General features: G+C 47.1%; 1 protein-coding gene across 4 annotated transcripts in view; it reads right to left on the bottom strand.

Moving 5' to 3' along the window:
• The window catches only part of LOC101099137 (AGBL carboxypeptidase 4), a 1,457,496-nt gene that overhangs the window by 15,954 nt on the left and 1,420,257 nt on the right, over positions 1 to 21,285 (bottom strand). For 3 of the 4 annotated variants that reach the window (XM_023258671.2, XM_023258674.2, XM_023258670.2), the window contains exon 12: positions 1,676 to 1,772. In XM_023258671.2, the coding sequence (XP_023114439.1) occupies positions 1,676 to 1,772 (97 nt within the window). Of the gene's footprint in view, positions 1 to 57; positions 288 to 1,675; positions 1,773 to 21,285 lie in introns of those variants that run through there. The other variant, XM_023258672.2, reaches the window with a different exon arrangement.

Genomic DNA, 21,285 nt, shown 5'->3' on the forward strand with positions numbered 1-21,285 from the left:
CATGCAGGCTCAGTGCGGTCTAGGCACTGTGGAAGCACAGAGAAGAAACAGACACGATCCTCCTGAGGGAGTTTTTAATCCACCAGGAATAGGATGGGGGGCACAAATACCCTAGATGATTAGCGAATAATCTGAGACACAGTATGAGCCAGAGTACGTTGTTCTGTAGACTCTGTGTGGAGACATGGGACTCACATCATGGTGGAAGGTAGCCCTGAGAGAGATCTTCCAGCCCAACCAGAGGAGTCCAGGGACTTGCGCCAGGCCATGATAAACTGGTTGGACATCTGGGGTTGCAACCCAGAAGCCAGAGGAGACAGAAACATTTATTGAGCAGCTATGGACTGCCAGGCACAACACCAAGCTTGCATCTAATTTTTAAAACCATCTTGAGAGACTTCAGTTATTGCCCCCACTTTATGGTAGAGAAAGGTTTCAAGAGGCCAAGGAACTTGCCTAAGATCCCACAGTTAGGATGAGCCTGAGACAGAATTTGAACCCACATTGATAGTGACAAAGACTTCCTGCTTAAGCTGGAACTTAACCCGATTTTAGTCTAGCTTTGGAATGAAAAAAAATCCTAGGTCAAATCCTGCCTCTGCCAAAATCTCTTTGACCTCAGACAATTCTCTTCACCTTTCTGAGCTTTCTTTTCCTCATTTGTAATATGGGGAATATAAAATATATGAGGAATAAATAAGATCATGTACAAAAAGTGCTTTGCTCAATAGATAACAGTGATTAATATTGTTTTTCTTAATAATAGGGTGTGGAGGAAGGTGCATCAGTGCAAAGGCCCTAAGGCAGCAAAGCATATGGACAAGGTCATGGGCAAGGTCAGTGGGAAGACTGGTCTGGCAGAAGTAAGTTGGACATCATTCTGTCCTTTAGGGAGGCTGGATCACTAGAGAGTAGGAAATGAGGCCAAGAGGTAAGGCAGGGCCAGCACAATTCCAGATGCCATTGGATGTCACTGTCCAAATGCTCACTGGGCTTACTTCCAGGAAGCATGGGAATGCCCAGCACTTTGGGCTCTGGTCTAGCTCTCCAGAAGGATACTTATCCCCTGACCTTCTCTCCTCACTGGCCCAAAATATTGACTCCATCAGAAGACCTGATGTAAAACTTCTTAGGTGTATGTCCTTCCCAGCCCTAAACCTTCGCATCTTGAGGGACTATCATGTTCTAAGGGGATATGTGTATGTCTGACAATATGTTAGGGTGCTTTAACACACATCTCATAATAACCTTCCAGGTGAGTGCCACCGTCCCCACTGTACAGATGTGAAAATGGAAGGATCAGAGACTTTATGAGCCTAGATGAAATAGGAATTCTAGAGGATGAGCAACCAGATGAAGTAGCACATGGAGACACCCAGACTAACTTAGAACAATAACTGCGCTCGGTTCCCCAGCAACTCCCATCCCCGTGGACTCCCATGTTAGACCCGGAAACGCGACCACCCCACACTGTCTGACACTGTGACGATACTTTATAGTCAGAAAACATGCTGTTAAATTCTTCTGCCCCATACACTCTGTGGCAGAGCAGGGATTATCTTTCCCATGCCACCGATAGGAAACTGAGGGCCAGAGAGAAGCCAAGGGAAGTCGACCCTGGACACAAAGCTGGTTCAACAGAACGTGAGCCACACAGTTCTGCCCTGTCACTTACCGCAGCCTCGGCATGGGAATTGCCACTCTCTCGACCAGGGGGTTCAGCCGATAATAATCCAAAAATGTTCTTGCCACATTCCGTCCCAGCTTCATATCTGCAATAGTGTGCGTCAAGGAGCAACTTTGAAAGGAGACCGAGTCAGAAAAAAGAGGGCTGGTAATAAAAATGTTAACAGTAATAGAGGCAGCAATACCACCTAGAATCACCATTCTAAGCTTTTTCTATGTACTGCCTTTTTTGATCTTCACACAATTTTCGACACTATTCTTTTCCTCATTTCACAGATGAGGAAATCAAGGTACAAAGAAGTTAAATAATTTGCCCGAGGTCACAGGACTAGAAAGGAGAGGAACCAGGATATGGGTCTGGGTCATCTTACCTCAAAGCTCTCTTCCTGGCTTTTGGAACATACTGTGTCCCTCTGGGGCTCACTGGGCTTCCGCGCTCTGACTAGTGTTCGCGGAACAGTGAAATGAGTTTCACCACCGTCTTCAGGAAGTCCCCAGGCTGGGGTAGGACATGGCCCAGGACATGGAAAGTAGCATTTATGGAGCACCTACTATGTTCCTGGCATGGCACTACTACTTTGTTTACTTATACACTTTATTTTTTTTTTTTTTTAATTTTTTTTTCAACGTTTATTTATTTTTGGGACAGAGAGAGACAGAGCATGAACGGGGGAGGGGCAGAGAGAGGGAGACACAGAATCAGAAACAGGCTCTAGGCTCTGAGCCATCAGCCCAGAGCCTGATGCGGGGCTCGAACTCACGGACCGCGAGATCATGACCTGGCTGAAGTCGGATGCTCAACCGACTGCGCCACCCAGGCGCCCCTACTTATACACTTTAAACAGTCCTGTGGGGAAGGCATCTTAATCTCCCTTTTGCTCTGGGAGGTTAAGGTACTTGTCCAAGGCTGCCTAACTTAGGCAATGGTAGAGCCAGGACTCCAGGAATGTCTGACTCCAGAGCAGTGAACGTTCCACCACCCTGGGCTGTTTCCCATCCTGAAGGCACCTTTTCTGTCAAGGGCTGAGTCATCCCAGGCCAGTGCCTGGTGGGAGGAGGAAAAACACCAGACAAGTCGTTTATGACACTGAGATGTGCTGCAGGCTCGCTGTGCTCTGGGGCCGCCACCTGCTTTCTTCCTCTGCATGTGATCGACCTTCTCTGTCTCCTTCTTTAAAGAGTTCACAAGCTGGCATTAGGCATGGCCTCTCCAACCAGCAGACCCTGGTCTGCTCCTTTTAACCTAGTCAGGCTCCAGCTGGCTTGGGGAGACCAAATCACCACTGTGTGTGCTGACAGTAAGACTACAGGGGTGCAGAGGAGAGGAGAGGTCCCTGTGGACTGGACTAAAAAAGTATAGCAGAAATCTTGGAATCAGATGCATCTAATCCAAATCCTGGCTCTGCCACATTCTGCGTATGGCACATTGTATTTTCTAAAAATGTCTGCAACGATATTTCCTAGCTCACGTGTTATTCTATGCTATGACTTTGACCCTCCTTCCACCGAGAAGTGTGGTCTATGTCTCCTCTCTTTGGACCTGGGTGGGCTTGTGACTCACTTGTGACCACAAGAATGGCAGAAGTGGTCAAAGTGACACTGTGGGCCTTCTGAGGCAAGGTCAGTAAAGGAGATGTCACTTGTCCTGGCCTGCTGGACTACTCCAGCTAGGGTCCTGCACCTCCATGCAAGCAGTCCTGCTGCGCTGAGGCCACCATGCTGTGAGGCAGCCCAGACTAGCCCACAGAGGGGTTGCAGGTGGAGGCCCTGCCACTGTGCGGTGACCCGGCCAAAGGGAGACTCCCGCCAGCCCACGGTGCCACCAGCACACTGCTGTTCCCGCTCCAGCAACTGCGCCGCAGGCTCCAAACTAAGACCACTCGATGGCGCCCTCCGCAAATTTTGGACCCACAGAAAGCATGAGGGAAGAGCTGGTGTTTTAAATGCTCCATCTGGGGGAAGTGTGTTACACAGCAGGAGAGCCCTAGAACAGTCTCCTGTAAGCAACTCCGTCCTCCTGAGCCTGGGTCCCTGCACCCATGAAATGTGAGCAAGAGCCACCTCACGGGGCCTGTGCTGCGGTGCGTGACTGACACGTGGGTGCTGACGAAATAAGCGAGACCGTGGGGGACGAGGGAAGTGTGAGCCCATCCTCCCCAGCCTGCCTTGGCAGCCAGACTCAAAGCCACCCTAGAAGAAACCTGCATTAGCAAAACTCTTGAACCTTGCAAGGAAACGGAGTCAGGCTGCCAGTAAAATGTTCCCCTGTGAAGTGCTGATCGTTTTCAGATGAGCCCTGTTTGAAAGACAGGGTTTTAAAGGTGGACTTGTCTGGGGCACCCTCTTTCCCTTTGCCTCTCCTACCATGTTACAGATCCCTCAAATCCTGAAGGTCTCACGCCAGGCTACTTACTGCAACGACCCTGTTTGAGTCAAGCAAGATATGGGACCTGGGTGGGAGGAGGGGAGAGACGAATCAAACATCTGCAGTTAAAACAAGCTGTCTTTGGACAAGGATTTAGGACCCAGACAAGGAGAGGGCACTAACTCTTCTGGCTGGAAGCCTTTCCAATATATTGCCCAATAGAGAGAGAGAATGCGGAGCTCCCGACTTTGCATTGCCAACAAATATCGCCGGATAGCCTAGACGCTGACAATGTCATCTTCCGCATATTCTTCTGTGGCTCACTGATCTGTTTCTGGTGGGGGGTCGGAACAGACGGCAGGTGGGGTCAGGACCCCCAAATCACAGAAGCAGGGGGGCTTGGCTGGGATGGTGTGAAACCCAGACTGATTTGGGGACTTCCACTCAGAGCTGTTTTAACTAAGGGGCAGGTGTCAGTAACTCTGGTACTTCCGGGACCCTGTAACAGGTAACAAGGGTTTGGGCATATACTGTTCACTCCCATTCATTCATTCATTCATTCATTCTAACATTCGTTGGGCTCCTCCCATATGTATGCTGGGAGGAAGAGTGACAGGGATGGGGTTAGAGAAAGAAGAATTAGATGAGCACAGTGGCCAGTCGGGAGGAGGAAACTAGCATGTCCCACTGACTATATCACCGAGCAGGCTGCTGCCTTGTCACCTTCACAACCGTTTATTTTAGCGCTCTCCCCGTGCGCTGCACAGTGTAGTTACTATCGCCAGTCCCCACCACAACCCTGCAAGGTCAAAGTACCATTCTACACATATTTTGCAGAAGAGGACACTGTAAAGAAGGAAAATCTGCATAAGTGACCTGGAATCCTGTGGCCTGAGAGTGAGGTAGGTAGCATGTGAACCTGAGGGTCTTTTAACAAGGTGCATATGGTTTCCCCTCTCTTGAGCGTGATTATACATTCCAACACTAAACTCCGTGGACATGTAGAGGGAGTTTGAATCCCAACTGGGGGAATTGTGGAAGGCTTCATGGAAGTGGGTATATAACAGAGATTTGAAGCACAAGGATGAATCGCAAGGGGGAGGAAGAGAGAGATGGGATCAGTGGCAGCACGGAGGTGGCCGGGGCATGTGACCCCGGGCCATAAAAAAGACAGAAGAGGGATCAAGGGCCCAGGCCACCTCAGTGTAGAGCAAAAGGCGAGGCTGCAAGGCAAGGCTGTGGACAGATCAGGAGAGGCTTTGAATGCCAAATTAAGGAATTTAAACTTCTATTCCATAGGCAATTCAAAATAGTTGATATGGGTGTCTGTGGTCGTATCTATCATTCGTCCACTCAATATATAGTTATTGATCAACTGCTATGTTCAGGCTGTCTGGAAGTCTCATGGTATACTGTGGTAAACAACAATAAATAAATAAAACAAAACAAAACAACCAAGACAATGGTTCTTAAGTCTAGAAGTGGAGACAGATAACAAAGCAATAAAAACCCAAACAAAGATATAATTGCGATTGTACTAGTGTAGGATGAAAATGCGCAGGGTCTGTAAGAGGGAGTGATGGGGTGCTGCTTCAGACAGGGGATGTGGGCGGGCCTCCCTGAGGAGGACGTGTGAAAGAGCGGACAGGGGCAGTGGGAAAAAGTCCTTGGGTCGGGGAGAGGGTCTGAGAGCGGGCTGGCGTAGAGGGACAGGCAGGGGAGAGATCACGTGGAGCCTTATTCTGGGTCACCTGAAGGAGTCTAGATTTTCTAAGAGAATGGGAAGCTGCTGAAGAATTTTAAGCAGGAAAATGAGACGGTCTGATTTATAATTTTAAAAGGTCACCGCTGTGCTAAAAATAAGGCAGCAAGAGTGGGAGCAGGGCAGATGGGCCAGGAGAATACTGCAGCGGGTCCGGGGTAAAAACGAGGGAGGTCTGGACCAGGACAGAGGCAGTGGAGATGGGCATATATGTTTTGGGAGAGGAGCTGGCAGGTTGGCCATGGGGTCTGCGGAGAGGCAGGGGTGAACGGCGACCTCCTGTGCACTTAGCCAGAGCAGCCGGGTGGATGGGGTGCGGTGACTGGGAATGCAGAAGTCTGAGGGTGGTGGAGCAGCCTCAGGGAAGAGACTAGGAGTCAGTTTGAGTTCAAGATGCCACTGAGACACTAAGCAGCCATGTCCTACGGCAGAAACAGGGAAAGAAGCAGATCATGGAAATGATTTCTGAACTGCCAGTCCTCTGGGATCATGCAAGCCGCAAACTTGCTGACTGTATGGCATGAATGTCCCACTCTGCCCAGCTCCCCACCTCCTGTTCCTCCTCTCAGCATCCCGAGGTCTCTCGGAGAGGGGCAGTGGCTGCAGGACCCTCTGTTCTCCTGTCTCAGGGCCTGGATCTGGTGCATCGAATGAGCACGTAAGTGGGAATCAAGAGACCAACCTGGTTTCAATCAGTAACTTGCCATGTGACCGTGGCCATTTCCCTGCTCTGGGCTTAACTCCTCTGTGGTAAAAAGTACAGTCTCTCAGGTCCTTTCTAGCATTAATGTGGTGTGTTCGATACAATAAACTTATGAAAAATCCCATCCCAATTCTTTCATTCAACAAATGTTTACCGAGAACTTGCTCTATGCCAAGTAGTTTTAGGCATTTGGGATATACAGCAAACAAAACTCACAAGGATCCCTGTCTTCATGGAGCTTTTGTTCCAGTTATGGGAGACAAACTGTCAATCCTACACATTTGTAAATTATTGAGAATGCCAGAAAGTGAAAGTGATTAAGTGCTATAAAGTAAAGATAAAGGACAGTGTAAGGGGAGTACAGGGGGCAGGGGGCACATTGTCGCACTAGGTACAGTGGTCGGAGGAGCCTCGCTGAAAAGGTGGGGTTTGAGCGGGCTTGGAGGAGGTGAAGGAGCTGGCCAGCACCCAGGATCAGGATCCCCCTCATCAGAAACACAAGCCCTGACCAGCAATTTCATTTTTGGCCTCTTGCTTGGCCCAGCCCAATCCCACTACTAGGGACAGTAGTCAGCCTTGGGGATGAGTTCCCCCTGAAGGGAGTCAGAAACACCTCCTTCATGACACATGGCAGCTTCCTGAGGAAGGTCCTCCCTACGTCCCTGAGCAGCCCCAGAGGGAACGCATCTCACACATGCCTTCCTGCCTGGCCTGTGGCTTCCCTTCCCCATCCTGTTCCTTCCCCTTCATCTCTGCTACCATCTCCACACTTCTCACTCTCTGCAGCTCTTCCAGAACCATCAGTGAGCCCACCTGGCCTGGCCGGCCCTGAAGGGAGCCAAGGTCCAGCCCCACTCATCAGATACCATATTTCACTCCCTCTTTCCCCATAGCTGTGTGCTGCGGGCAGGTCTGATTACCGTCCCCATTTTGCAGATGAGAACTTGGAAGTGACTTGTCCAGTGAGGCCCATCAAGAACTGGCACAATGAGGACTGAAGCCCATTCATTCATTCATTCATTCATATATTTAGCAAGTGTCTTTTACATGCCAGATGCTGTTCTGGGACACAGGGAAGAGAAAAAGTCCTAGTCCTCATGAAATCTTTCCTTGCTATCATCCTGCCTCCAAATAAGAAAATTTAACTCCTACTGGCTCCCTGTTTTAAAAGCCCCGCCTGGATAGCCCTGCTCATACTCCTGCCCCTGCCAGCAACAGATGATCATCGTTAAAGGGGAAAGATTAATTCTGCAGAGTGGTAGGCCAAGGAAACGTGATTTCTCCTCGGCAAGGCTGACAGCACTGCTGGAATGTTAAGAGGCACCTGTCTAGGGGCCTGTAGGTAAAGCCAGAAGAACAATGCGACAGTGAAATATCTTTTGCCTCTGCCTCCTTCCCCCATCCTCCCATGGTGGCGGACAGTGCGTGATAAACAGATGAATCCTTCTCTGAAGTGTAGCGTGGGGGGCGCAGAGGTCATTGCAGAGTCCTTTCCAATAGCAGGCGAGTCCTGATGCACCCCTAGGTGAGGACGTCTGCGAATGTGGGAGGGAGACAGAGACAGAGAGAGACAGAGAGAGGGAGGACATGGAGACACAGCAAGAGGGAGGAAGAGACAGAGAGAGACGCAGAGGCAGAGACCAAAAGAGAAAGAGATGCGAACAGCCAGGAAGATATGAAGAGAAACCCATCAGGATGGAGCAGAAAGGAAGATCATCGGAGGGGCTGAGAACAGCTTGAACTTGAAAAGTGGAGAGAAATGGAGGGAGGGGCAAAGAGAAGAATAGGAAGTGACTGGCAAAGGGAGAGAATCAGAGAGAGAGAGAGAGAGAGAGAGAAAGCGAAATGTAGACAACGGGGAGGGAGAAAGAGAAAGGCAGAGTGGAACAGAAAGAGTCAAAAGCAAGCAGGGCAGGGCGCCTGGGTGGCTCAGTCAGTTGAGTGTCTGACTTCTGCTCAGGTCATGATCTCGCGCTCAGTGAGTTCGAGCCCCGCGTCGGGCTCTGTGCTGACAGCTCAGAGCCTGGAGCCTGCTTCGGATTCTGTGTCTCCCTGTCTCTGCCCCTTCCCCACTCATGCTCTGTCTCTCTCTGTCTCTCAAAGATGAATACATGTTAAAAAAAATAAAAAAAAAAAAAAACAAGCAGGGCTACACAGGCTTTGGAGGAGAGACAGCACATGACAACAGGGAGACTAAAATAGAGGCAGAGGCAGAGACAGAGGAGGGGAGAGACAGGTGACAGGAGGGGGGGGCCTCCTCTCTGACACACGAGAAGCAACTCAGGAGGGTAGGAATTTCGTGAGAGGAGAGGGGAGATGAACACATACACAAATGGTGGGGAGGATGCCCAAATCCTCCAAGAGGGAACCCAAGGTGGGGATAAAGGAGGCTCCAGACTGGATTCCTACAGCCACTATAATTCACCACCAACTCGGTGCCTTAAAACAACGGACATATATTCTCTCACAGTTCTGGAGGCCAGAAGTCTGAAATCAGTTTCAATGGGGGCGAAAGTAAGGTGCTAATGGGGCCACACTCCCTCCAAAGGCTGCAGGGGAGAAGCTGTTTCTGGCCTCTCCCAGCTTCTGGTGGCCGCTCTGCACCTTGACTTATGACCTCATCACTCCAGTGTCTGCCTCGTGGCCACACTGCCTTCTCCTGTTGTGTGTCCAGTCTCCCTCTGCGTCCCCCTTATAAGGACACATGTGACTGCATATTGGGCCCACCCCAAGAATCCAGGATAAACTTCTCCCTCAAGAACCTTAACAATAACATCTGCAGAGGCCTCGTTTTCATGTAAGCAGACACGGATAGGTTCCAGGGGTTAGGATCTGGATCTGTTTGGGGGGTCCTCATCCAGCCTCCTGCATGCTCTCAGAGTTCATCTGGGTGGCTAAGAGCAGAGGTTGAAGACACTGCCCAGGTGTCGGGAGTGCAGTTCTGGCTCTGTGCTGTAAATCTCTCCGGGTGCTCACCCCCCATCCCTCCCCACTGCCCCTCAGTGCCTCCTGCACAAGCAGCAAGTGCATTTCATTCACCAGATTGGGACCCAGACACGCCCAACTCCAGAGTCCTTTTTATGTACAGTATTTGCTCCAGAGTCCTTTTAATTTACATTATTTGCAGGAAATACCCGTATTGGACTATACGCTGCCTATTTTGCCTCCTAAACATATTGCAGACCTGCCCTTCCTCCTCTCCACTACTATTCCTTTACTTGAGATCCTTTTCTCTCATCTGAACTATGGCTCCAGCCTCCTAATTGGTCTTCCTGACTCTAGTCTTCTTGACTGCATTTTCACTGAGAGAGATGTTCTCATAATTGCTGACCTTGTGACTTTCTGACTCATGACTCTATGCCAATTCCCTGCCACCTATAGGGTAACAAGTAAACTTTTAAATCTGGCATTGACATCCTTCCATAAGCTAGTCTAAGCCTTGTCCCCTGACACTAGATTCCACTGTGCATCTATTTGGAATGTGGGGTTAAAGTCCGAAAAGCATGGGTTTTAATATTGACTCCTACACATTTAGCTGTATGATTTTGGGCAAGATATTGAACTTCTCTGAGCCTTAGTTTTCACATCTCTAAAAATGGATAATACTACCTACCTCGCAGGACTCTCATGTTGATTAGAAATTATATATCGAAAGCACTTAGCACAATACTGGCAGGTAGTAGGTCTCTTTAGTATCATTATTATTTATGAACCTGTCATCTTCAACAAAGCCTAAGCTCTTCAAGGACAAGGGTGTGTCACATTCAAACTTGTTTCCAGAGCCATTTAACACAGGTTAGGACTATAACAGAGACAAGGAAGAAACAAACAAACCAAAAAAACCAAGATAAGGTAAGAGGGAGACAAACAGGAAATAAGAGATGGGGAGACAGAGAGATGAAATTATTTTTTTTTAATTTTCTGGATGTTCAGGGATAAGGTCTTACAGGTCCCTTCCATACTGTGTGCCTCAGTTTCCTTTCTGTAAAATTGGCTAGAGGGTGATCTCTGGTTCTAATCTAGTTCTCACTCTCTCTGCCCCTCCCTAGGAGGAGAGGATACCCTTTCAGGCCACCCAGATCAGTGCAGACTTCTCAGGCATGGGAGCAGTACCCACCACTCTGGTGGGGTATTTGGAAAAGAAATCAGGCTGGAGGCTGGCTAGGCTAGAACAGATGGAGATTTGACCTTAGGAATAACGTGCCTGAGTCTGGACAGGATGTCCTTGGGGGATTTTTGAACTTCAGACCACGTTAGGCAGGTTGTCATTCATTCATTATTTGTTACTCGTTTATTCATTCAACAGACACTTTTCAGGCACCCCTGTGTGTTGAGCCATGTAATAGGAATATAGACTACACTGGGCAGATAGAGTAAACAAAACAGGAATGGTTCTGCCTTCACGCTGCTCACAGTCCAGGCACTATTGACATCTTGGGCTGGATGATTCTGTTGCAAGGAGGATCCTTGGCTTTTCCCACTAGATACCAGCAGAACCTTTTCACCCTGTTGTGACAACCCAGAATGCCTTCAGACATTGCCAAACATTCCCTGGGGTGTGGGTGTGGGTGTGTGTGGAATTCACCCCTGAGTTAGAGACACTGGTCTAAGGGGTGCACGATATCTGGTGGAGTGCAGCAGGTGAAATGGGGGTGGGGCACAAGCAGGAGTTTTAGAAGCAGGCGAGAGCTTGACTGGGAGAGGCCCTGGTTCCCCAACCTGGGGAAATGTCATCCCCGAGTGCTCCTTGGAGACAGGCGAAGGGGAAAGGAACGTGACTTCACAGGCTGTATTGACTACTAGGATGGTTGCTTCAGCACCTCTACCCATCACTTGGGCAGGAAGAGTGGCCTCCCTCTGTGTCCCGCACCCCTCGGCCTCTGAGATGCTTCTCACTTCCCTACTTGCCCTGGACTGCTGGTATTTACGGCCCATCTATCTCAGAGCCATTCCTCACTCGAGAGGAAAGTTCGTTTCTCCCCGCCACCTCCCACACTCCAGCTTGTTTCGTGACTCCCCCGCTCTCCCTCCGTTCCATGCCGGGAACTAGCAGTTTCCCAGCAGTGCCTCCCTTTGCCCACTGATGGCTGACCACAGCTCTGGAAATTCGCTCACGAAGTCTGCTGTGCCTGCCCAGCTGAGCCCCACTCAGCAAATGGGGGGGCTTGGACACGGTTCAGTGCTAGAGGAGGCTCTGCTTCTCTGAGATGCTCCTAGATATTTTCAGAAGCTTCCACTGACACACAATATAAAAACAAGACTAAAGACCAAAGTCAATATTTGTGCAGCAGCATCTTGGAGCAAGCGGGAGGCAGGGACAAGAAGCATAATAAGTGGGAAAAGCTCCAATGAGTCCTGGCTCTGGGCCTGTCTGGGAGGTTAGGGGGAGGGGCTACGTGGCCTTGTGTGGGACAAGTGTCAGTTTTCCAATCTGGAAAGTCGGGGGAGGGGCAGACTTGCTGATGTTTTGAAACTTTCAGCTCTGTGATGTTTTGGGAGCCTCTAGATTCCAAGTTCCTACCTGGGGAATTAGGGGCTTCCTGGCCCCTCCTGTATTACGGGCAAAAATTTACGTGTATGTGTGAATTTTCCTAGGGAGGATATTCATAATTTTGCATAATTTTCAAAGAAATCTGCATCCTTCCAAATGTTAAGAATCTCTGCTCTAAATTTGGACAGTGATCCTTGAGTTTATCATCACCTTTAGATAATAATATTCCTTCTCATCTTCTGACTCATTCACTTTTTATACCGTGACTCTTCTGGGATTAGTGAGAATCTGGTGGTGCTGGGGAGTGCAATCAAGTTAGGCTTGGAGCACAGTTAATAGTAGGTAGACTCTGTCCTCAGTACACCTGCATTACCTTAGAGGAGCTCAGAGATTCTGGTGGTGCCAGTCCACTGGAGGGGCCAAAGGAACAGCTCAGCTAAGCAATGGGGGAGCAAAGTAATAATCACAACTAGCCTAGAATTTAAGAGGCCCACCAAATGGTTTGCTGAAGGGACAGACTATAGGGTTCTTGATCTTTAAAAGAAGGTCCTTCCCGGTTCCTTGTTTCTTCATTCCTGACTCAGCCTGAATCTGAAGCACTTACATGCATTAAGGGAATGAACAATATCCTGTGAGTCAAGAGACCCATAAAAGAATGTCAGCTTTAACCAAATTGCTGTATGACCTGGGCTGGGTCACTCACCCCCTCCTGGGCCTCACTTTCCCCATTTGTATAATTAGGAGGAATTCAGCTTTTTGCACGATTTCACCTGGGGATGGCTATAGTACAGTGAAACTCCATTACAATACCTTACTCTTGGCTACCTCCTTACATTTAATCCTCATTTGGGGACATTTTTGTTCCATCTTAAGCAAAATAGAAATGATCCCATCCTTTAAATTCCAATCTTTAGGGCCCTACTGGCTCCAATGTTTTATGATTTTCTTTCCTGCCCTTGTGTTATTTTCTTTTTAACTGTTATCTCAAACCTGAAACTCAGGGGATGGAGCTCATGTTTATGATCATTTACTACCTTCTGAGCACCGTGCTATTTACTATGTGCAAACGAGGTAGATTTTATTATTCCCATGTTACAGGTTAGAAAACTGAGGTACAGAGATATCACTTGTCTAACATCACTCAGTTAGCAATGGGAGGTAAAGACTCAACTCAGGTCTGTCCAACTGCAAGGCCTAAGGTTTTTGAGAATTATTATCATGCTATACTTATATAATTAACTGTCTTAAGATGGATTTATTCACTTATTCAATATTTATTATCTGTTGTGTAAGGCTCTGGGCCGAATGCTATGGATTTGGAAATAAGTCAGTCTCGGTCCTGAGCAGCCCTTAGGGAAGACATGTAAATAAAAACTGCAGTGCAGGGCAATGGTCTCGATGGCAGAGGGAAGTAAGGGAATCGGGAAACAGAAAGTCAGACTTAATGTTGGAAGGACCCCAGAAGACTTCTCAGAGAAGGTAACACTTGTGCTGAACTGAGTGGGGGGCTTTTAACTGAGATGAATCTGCATTAAGTAATTCAGTCAACAAGTAATTGAGAATTTACTATGCACCAGGTACTTTTCTAGATGCTGAGATACAACAGTGCACATGTGCTCATGGGGCTCACGTCCCAGTAGGGGAGATAGTCAATAAAAAGAACAAATGTAGAATGAGGTTGGAATCTGGGGGACTTGACAAAAGAGTAGGAGCTGCCTAGGCAAAGAGGGGATGACGGCATGGGAAGGGATCCCTGAAGACAGGCAGAGGCATGTGCATGCTTCCTGAGGCACAGTGATCCCGTCAAAAACTGTAAGACATTTGGTTTGGCTGGAATATCTTCTACAAGATGAAGTAGGAAGCAAGATAAATACACAAAGACAGGTCATGAGTGGCTTGTGTGATGTAATGAATGTGAACTTTATGCTGTAGGTAATAAGGAACCATGACAAAGTTTTAAGGGAGGGAGAGAGAATGTTAGATTTGGCTTCATAATGATTATTTCTGTGGCCCTGGTAGAAGATGGTCTGGAAGGGACAAAGACTGGAGACAAGGATAGGTCTGGTCTGGGGAGGATGAGGAGGACCTAAGCTGGGACTCTAACAGAGGGGCAAGAAGGAAGGGACAGAATTAGAAATACTTGTCACATAAAATGAATGTGAGCTGGGCATTTAATGTGGGGTAATCTGGGAATGTGGGGTTCTGGCAGAGGTGGCTGGACTAGAAAAAGCATCAAGGATAGCACACCAGGTTCCTATCTTGGGGAATCAGATGCTGGTGTCACCAGTGATCCTGGATATGAAGTCTGAATGTGGCTCCTAGAATCCAGGGAGCTCTGTGTTCCTTAGAGTCCCTTCCATGGCACTCTTCTCAATAGGACAGTTGCGTAATTTTATTTTGCTGCACATTTGCGTCAAGTGACTCATGATTCCTACTTTGAAGCTCCACTGTGATGCCTAGTTACTGGCATTTCCTTACATCTCATGCTCTTTGGGGGACATCTTGGTTTCTTGTCAGGCAAACCCAAAGTGAGCCCACAGACAGGATGGGTAAGAAGCTGGGCTTGAACTCCCCACGAGACTAACGCATTTACCCAAATTTTAAAGGATAGAATCTATTTTCTCTGGAACTTTTCTATTCTCACTCTCCCACACCTCTGATGGGCCAGCTGGCCTGTCTGCTTGTCTGCCTGACTGTGTCCCTCCCTCTGACAAACACTAATCAGGATCTGCTCTGTGTCAGGATATAAAACATGCCTGTTCCACGTCTCATTCAATCCTGCTCTATTTTACTAACAATAAGACAACAAGTCATATTGTAACCCATGCTGTCATTGAGACCCTTGAGAACAGGACTTCCTCAACCAGGTAGATGCCACTTCACACCCTCCCTTCACAGCCTGTGCCTGAGAGGCTGTCATAGACCGTCTGCCTCGCTGCCTCTAGGTAATGTCTGCTCATGCGTCAGCCCTCAGCTCAAATTCCACTTCTTCAAGAAAGGCTTCCCTGACCTCCTGGACAAATCAGTGGCTGCTGTCATATACTTCCCAGGGCCCCTGGCACCCCTTCATATAGGCCTCTCGTGTCTGTAACTTTACGCACCAGTGTGGTTTTTGATAAAACCTCTTCTACTAGACTACCAAGTTCCATGATTGCAAAAACTGTGTCTGTCTTGTTCACCATAATCCCCCCTCTGCCTGGCAGTGTATGACACACGTGGTGTTCAATCAATATTTTGCTGCTAATTGTGGGAATTTGGGGAGAAATCTAGGTGTTTGAGGACTTCATTAGGAGGAGAAACAGCGGTTACTTCCTAGTGGTTAATGGTGAATGCGATTTTAAGAATAGAGATGCTAAGGGGTGCCTGGGTGGCTCAGTTAGGCGTCTGACTTCAGTTCAGGTCATGATCTCACGGCTTGTGGTTTTGAGCCCTGGGTTGGGCTCTGTGCTGACAGCTCAGAGCCTGGAACTTGCTTCTGATTCTGTGTCTCCCTCTCTCTCTGCCCCTCCCCTGCTCATGCTCTGTCTCTCTCTCTCTCACAAATAAATAAACTGTCAAAAAAAAAAAAAGAATAGAGATGCTAAGCTGTGGGAGTTTGGCACAAGGAAGATTGAAAGCAAGCATCACAAACTCCAGAAGGTAAAGTGGCTTTGTTCTTCTGTCACTCCTAGGAAAGCAGGGTCCCTGGAAGAGGGACTATCTGATGAAGAGAAGAAGGAGACTATCACTGTACAATACATATTTCCAAGGAGCCCATGTAAGGTCAAAGATTCAGAGATGAAAAGGTTATGTGGATGAAACGATTCCCCTCTAGTCCCAGGCAGGTGGAACCTGGGGTCAAGGGGTCATGTTTCTTCCACAACTAGCTACTTATAGCTAGAAGGTGAAAACAAATGAATACTTCTGGGCCTCCAGGGACACACCCTCCTCTTGAGCCAAAGATTCTCAGAACAATATCCCACCTAGGCAGAGCTGGGAGCCCTGGCCCTGGAGGGGACAAAAAGGAGGAAGGCCTGGGAGCCAGCAGGAAGAGCTGGGTGTCAGAACTGAGCTAACTCCCACCAGGCTGGGACTGCACAGCTCTTGGCCTCTCTCTTTCCCACTAGACCATGAGCTCCCAGAGGGCAGAGCCTGTATCTTCCCCATCCTCGGTTCCCCACAGCCTAAGATGACTCCACTAAAGAATGTTTGTAGGAAGAATACGTAAATGAATGAACACATAAAGCCTGGGCAAGTGTGCACCCCCTAATCCTACATTTTCTTATCTGTGAAGTGGTAATGACTCCTAACTAGAGTATTGTGAAGACTGAATGACATAATGAATGTGAAAGCACGCGGTCAATAGGGACTCTCACATAAAGTAGATGTTCAAACATACTTTATCCTCTCTTTTGCCTTTAACCACACCTCCTGACTTCAAGTACTCCCAGAACTTCACTGGCCTTCATATATTATAGGCTGAACTTGACAGTGCACCAAATGGCTAGAGAATCATAAAATACCTGAGCGGGGGTACCAACAGCAGCCATCAGTCTTGTTTTGTTTTCCTGCTCTTAATCAATTCCCCTTTCACAACACCCTGTTTTTCCATATTGAGCCTCCAATCTCAGTCTCTGTGTCTTAGGAGGAGCTGACCTCACCCAGACTGTCCAGGAGGATATAGAGTCAATCTGATTGGGACCAATCTGAGTACTGAATGACTCTTGCCACAGTGATCAGTTGGGTGTACATATGTCCAAGGTGACTCAACTCTGGGACTTGTGAAAGAGGGAATCAGGGAATCCCCCTTAACCCTGAGAGGATGGGATGTCCACCAGGAGCTGCTGGCAGTCATTTTGCGTCCACAGGGGAGAGAGCCTGTCAGAGAATGGTATCGGTGCTCAGGGAGCAGCTGCAAACCCTGTCCTGACGACACTGTCTCTAGATCCAGGCATGCTTAAAACCAATATTCCTTTGGACTTTAAAGTTTTGCATGCAAATTAATTCTCCTTTTTACTTAAGTAGGTTTGAATTGGGTTTTCTGTCACTTGCAACAAAGAAATTTGACTAATACAAGACCTTGACGTTTACCTCATCAAACCTCCTCATTTTACACGTGGGGAAGAGATTTGCAAAATCACATGGCCAGTTTTTATACACAGCCAATTTTCCAAATAAATCTATTGCCTCACTTCCTTTTATCTTTACTGCTGACCAGAACAGGAGCTGCTTGTCCTTCTGCCTGGGTAGGGTCATAGAATATTGATTTTGGTCACAGAACGCCTAATCTTTCTCGAACAGAGAGAATTTCCTAATTCAAGTCCTCAGCAACCAGTTTTGTTTTGCATTACAATGTTTTTATCCCCCAAGCGGAACTGCTGATGACCGTCCTTTCCCTTCCACACAGTGTAATCAGCAGCAATTAATTCTAATCACAAAGAGACAGCACGAATGAACAGAGCATTAATTGGACGGAAGTAATCAGAATCTCCTTAGCCTGCAGTTGGTACCTGTATGGAAGCATATGTGATCAGGCTCGTGCATTCGTGTGTACACACACGCACACACACACGCACTCCTCCCCCCTCCACTCCAATCAACCAGGGCACAGGAGAGGGTATAGACTGAGCATACTGTCTGGTCACCACGGTGTAGTATTAAAAAATCAAGGACTTTGGAGTCACAAAGATTCTACCACCAACCAGTTGCTTAAAATTGGCCTCCTCATTTGTAAAACAAGGATACACAGACCTACTTCAAAGTGGTTTGGAAGATTAAATAAGTATATTGTATATAAAGCACTTCTTACTGGTTTTTAGCAGGAGCTCAGTAAGTGCTAGTTTTCTTTCCTTCCACATCAAACACCTTTTATAGCTGGTAGAGAATAAAGGCCTAACGTGACCTGAAATTTTAGATAGTTGACTGTTCTGGACTGGGTCAAACAAACTTGATAGTCCCTTCTGATCTCCCTTTAATCCTATACCACCACCCTCCCCCATGTATCTACCCCAACACACACACACACACACACACACACACACACACACACACTCAGTCTGGTCATTCTTCAAGGCTTAGCCTAGACTGCACCACATACATCCTTCATGAAATTTTTGAAATTTGTTCCTGAGAGCACTATTTTCTTTGAACTCCATTCCTTTTTCATGATATAAAGTGTATATGGTGATATAAAGTGATATATGGTGTCTTTGCTTCCCTATCTCCTCAAGTCCCTTCACTCCATCATTGAACCAACTTCTTGAGCCAGTAGATGCATGGGCATATGACTTGGTCTGTGTCCTAAGACATTCAGGTTCAAACTAGTCCTTGAGCACAGCAACTGTGTCTGACTCATTTTGCTATCCCCCAGGCCTTGAGCTATGGTTATCCTTAAATATGTGATAATGGCAATGGGTTGCCCAGGAGAAAACATCTGAGCTGGGACATCAATAGGTCTTGTGAGGATACCCAAAGCCAATGAGCTTTCTAAGATTGGGCACGGATTCTGCTGAGCTTTCTGAGGGAAAGAATTCAGTATTACAGAGAGAGATCTGGGGTTAATTAGCCATGTCCCTAGATCATGTCACACAGGATGCATTCAAATCCAAAACCTTGAATCAGCTGAGACCTGGTGCCCAAGGATATATGATTTAGTAATATACCTGCAGAAGCTCTGGCCTGGGATCAGGCCCACCTTTGCCACCAGGTTTCACAGTGATGTTGAACAGTTATTTACCCCTTCTGGGTATCAGTTTAGCCACCTCAATTTTAGTCAGCCAACAACTGTGAACACCTACTGTGTTCCTCATCCTGGAGATATAGAGATAAATCTGATATCATTAGTTCCTTTCAAGAGCTCATTGTCTAGCAGGAATTATGAAAAGGAAAATCAAAGAGAGATGTTGTAACCTCTTTATATTGTGTAGTTCTTTGTTTTTAAAACCTGAAGAAGGCTCCTTAGTGCCTGTAGGATAAATTGCCAATCTCCTTTACCTGGAATCACAGCTTCTTGTGATGTGGCCTCCACCTGCCTATCTAGTCTCTCCTTCTCCCATATTGATCCTGTGCCCTGGCCACACTCTAGTGCCCATCACTCTCAATGCTCCTTTATCATTTGTGCCTTTACCCATGTGATGTCCTTCCAAAATTCTCTTTCTGCTAAATTTCTGATGATCCTTTAATACAAAGTGAAAGTATGAAGTATGCACAGAAGTAGCATCACATCTGTAAATTGGAAATAGTTCCAAATGTTATGGTTTTATGAAAGCTTTCTTTTTTCTTTTTTCTCTTCCCTTCCCTTCCTTTCCTTTTTCTCTTCTTTCTCTTCTCTTCTCTTCTCTTCTCTTCTCTTCTCTTCTCTTCTCTTCTCTTCTTTTTCTCTTGTCTTTTAAAGGGAAGATTAGATTAGCTCTACCAACACTTTTAAGATGCAATCACTCATTAATCTTCATATTGCATCTTTGGAACTCATGATCAATCTTCTCGAGCTGTACCTCTCCTCATGGTGTTTGAAAACATCCCAAGTGCCAATTAACTAGACTGCAGGCTATGGGCTTGTCTTCCTAAAGAAAGTTCCTTTCAATGGTGAGTGAGGTATCAAGTCAACTTCACCACACCCAAACTTCCTATTCCTAGATTTCTATTCCTGACCTTGATAATAGTTTTCTCCCTTATTTTTTTAAAGAGATTTTTAATTTTTTTAAGTTTATTTTTTTATTTGGAGAGAGAGAGAGAGAGAGAGAGAGAGAGAGAGAAAGAGAGCATGTGTGCGTGAGCAGGGGAGGGGCAGAGAGAGAGGGAGATAGAATCCCAAGCAGGTTCTGTGCTGTCAGTGCAGAGCCCAGCTCAGGGCTTGATCCCACGAACTGTGAGATCATGACCTGAGCCAAAACCAAGAGTCAAATGCTCAACCCACTGAGCCACCCAGGCGCCCCAAGATTTTAATTTTTTTTTTACTAATCTCTCCACCCACTGTGGGGCTTGAACTCACAACTCTGAGATCAAGAGTTATATGTTCTATCAACAGGCAGCAAGGGGCCCCTAAAGTTTCTCTCTTAAAAGATGCTGTAAGAGATCACTTAGGTCTCTTATTTCAGAGCATTGAGGTGCTCATCCACAGCTCTGGGCTTTCAGGCCCTTGTGGAATGTCTTCCTCTTTCCCTCTTGGTGAATGCTTAACCACCCTTGTAAACTCAGCTCAAAATCTGTCCCATTTAGGAAGCCTTCTCAGATTCCTTAAGGCTGAATTAGTTGCTTACTTAATCTGTTCTCTGTGTTCTCATGGAATCCTGAACCCATCTTTTCTTTAACTTTAATTACACCGTTTTATAATCCAAACCAGGTAAAGAGACAGGTTAGGCAGATTAGGTACCAGGTACCATGTGTGATGGGATGATAAAACATCAATGAAAATATAGCAAGCTGAAGAAAATTATATTAGAACTGTTTACTAAGATGTAGTTGGAGGGAAATTTGAGGTGTTCAGGCGACATAACTTGCTCAAGTCATCAAGCTAGACAATGGTCTAGAATGGTTTAAATGGTTTGAATCCAACTCCAAAATCAAGGCTTGTGTTGGTTATTCACTCAGTCATATATGTTGGATGCTGACTGTGTGTCAGGCACTGTGCTAGGCACCGGGGTGCAACATTTCAAACATGGCAGACAATGGCAGAGCAGAGCCTAATTCCTTATGTTGGTTTCCAGTGTTAAGATCTGAGATCCTTCTGAGCACCTGGGTGGCTCAGTTGGTTAAGGATCTGACTTTAGCTCAGGTCATGATCTCACCGTTTGTAGGTTTGAGCCCCATGTCGGGTTCTGTGCTGACAGCTCAGAGCTTGGAGCCTGCTTCGGATTCTGTGTCTCCCTCTCTCCCTCTCTGCCCATCCCCCACTTGTGCTCTGTCCCTGTCTTTCTCAAATATAAATAAGCATTAAAAAAAAAAAATCTGAGATTCTTCAGTCCCAGTGTGTGATTTCACCAGTTGGAAGCTCCACAGCCAGCTTCCCAGCTTCAGCCCCCTCTCCAGGAACAGGCAAGAAACTTCCTCATAACAACCCCTGCCTCTGCCCCCAAATCTTTGGCTGTGCCCACTGTGGAAAGAGAGCCAAGGCTGCTTCCAAGTTCATTAATAATTTTGGCTTTCTGGAGGAAGGAATTGGATTGCTTTGCTCTTCAAATATCAAAACATCCAATTAACACAGCTAATTAGCATCACTAGCAGCAGTCAAAAGAATGGCAATTTAGATGCAGGATTTCAAAGGTTTCCTAGTTGTAGGCCAAGGCAACCCATCACTTGCT

The sequence above is a fragment of the Felis catus genome, chromosome C1 (genome assembly GCF_018350175.1).
Source record: "Felis catus isolate Fca126 chromosome C1, F.catus_Fca126_mat1.0, whole genome shotgun sequence".
Taxonomy (NCBI): Eukaryota; Metazoa; Chordata; class Mammalia; order Carnivora; family Felidae; genus Felis; species Felis catus.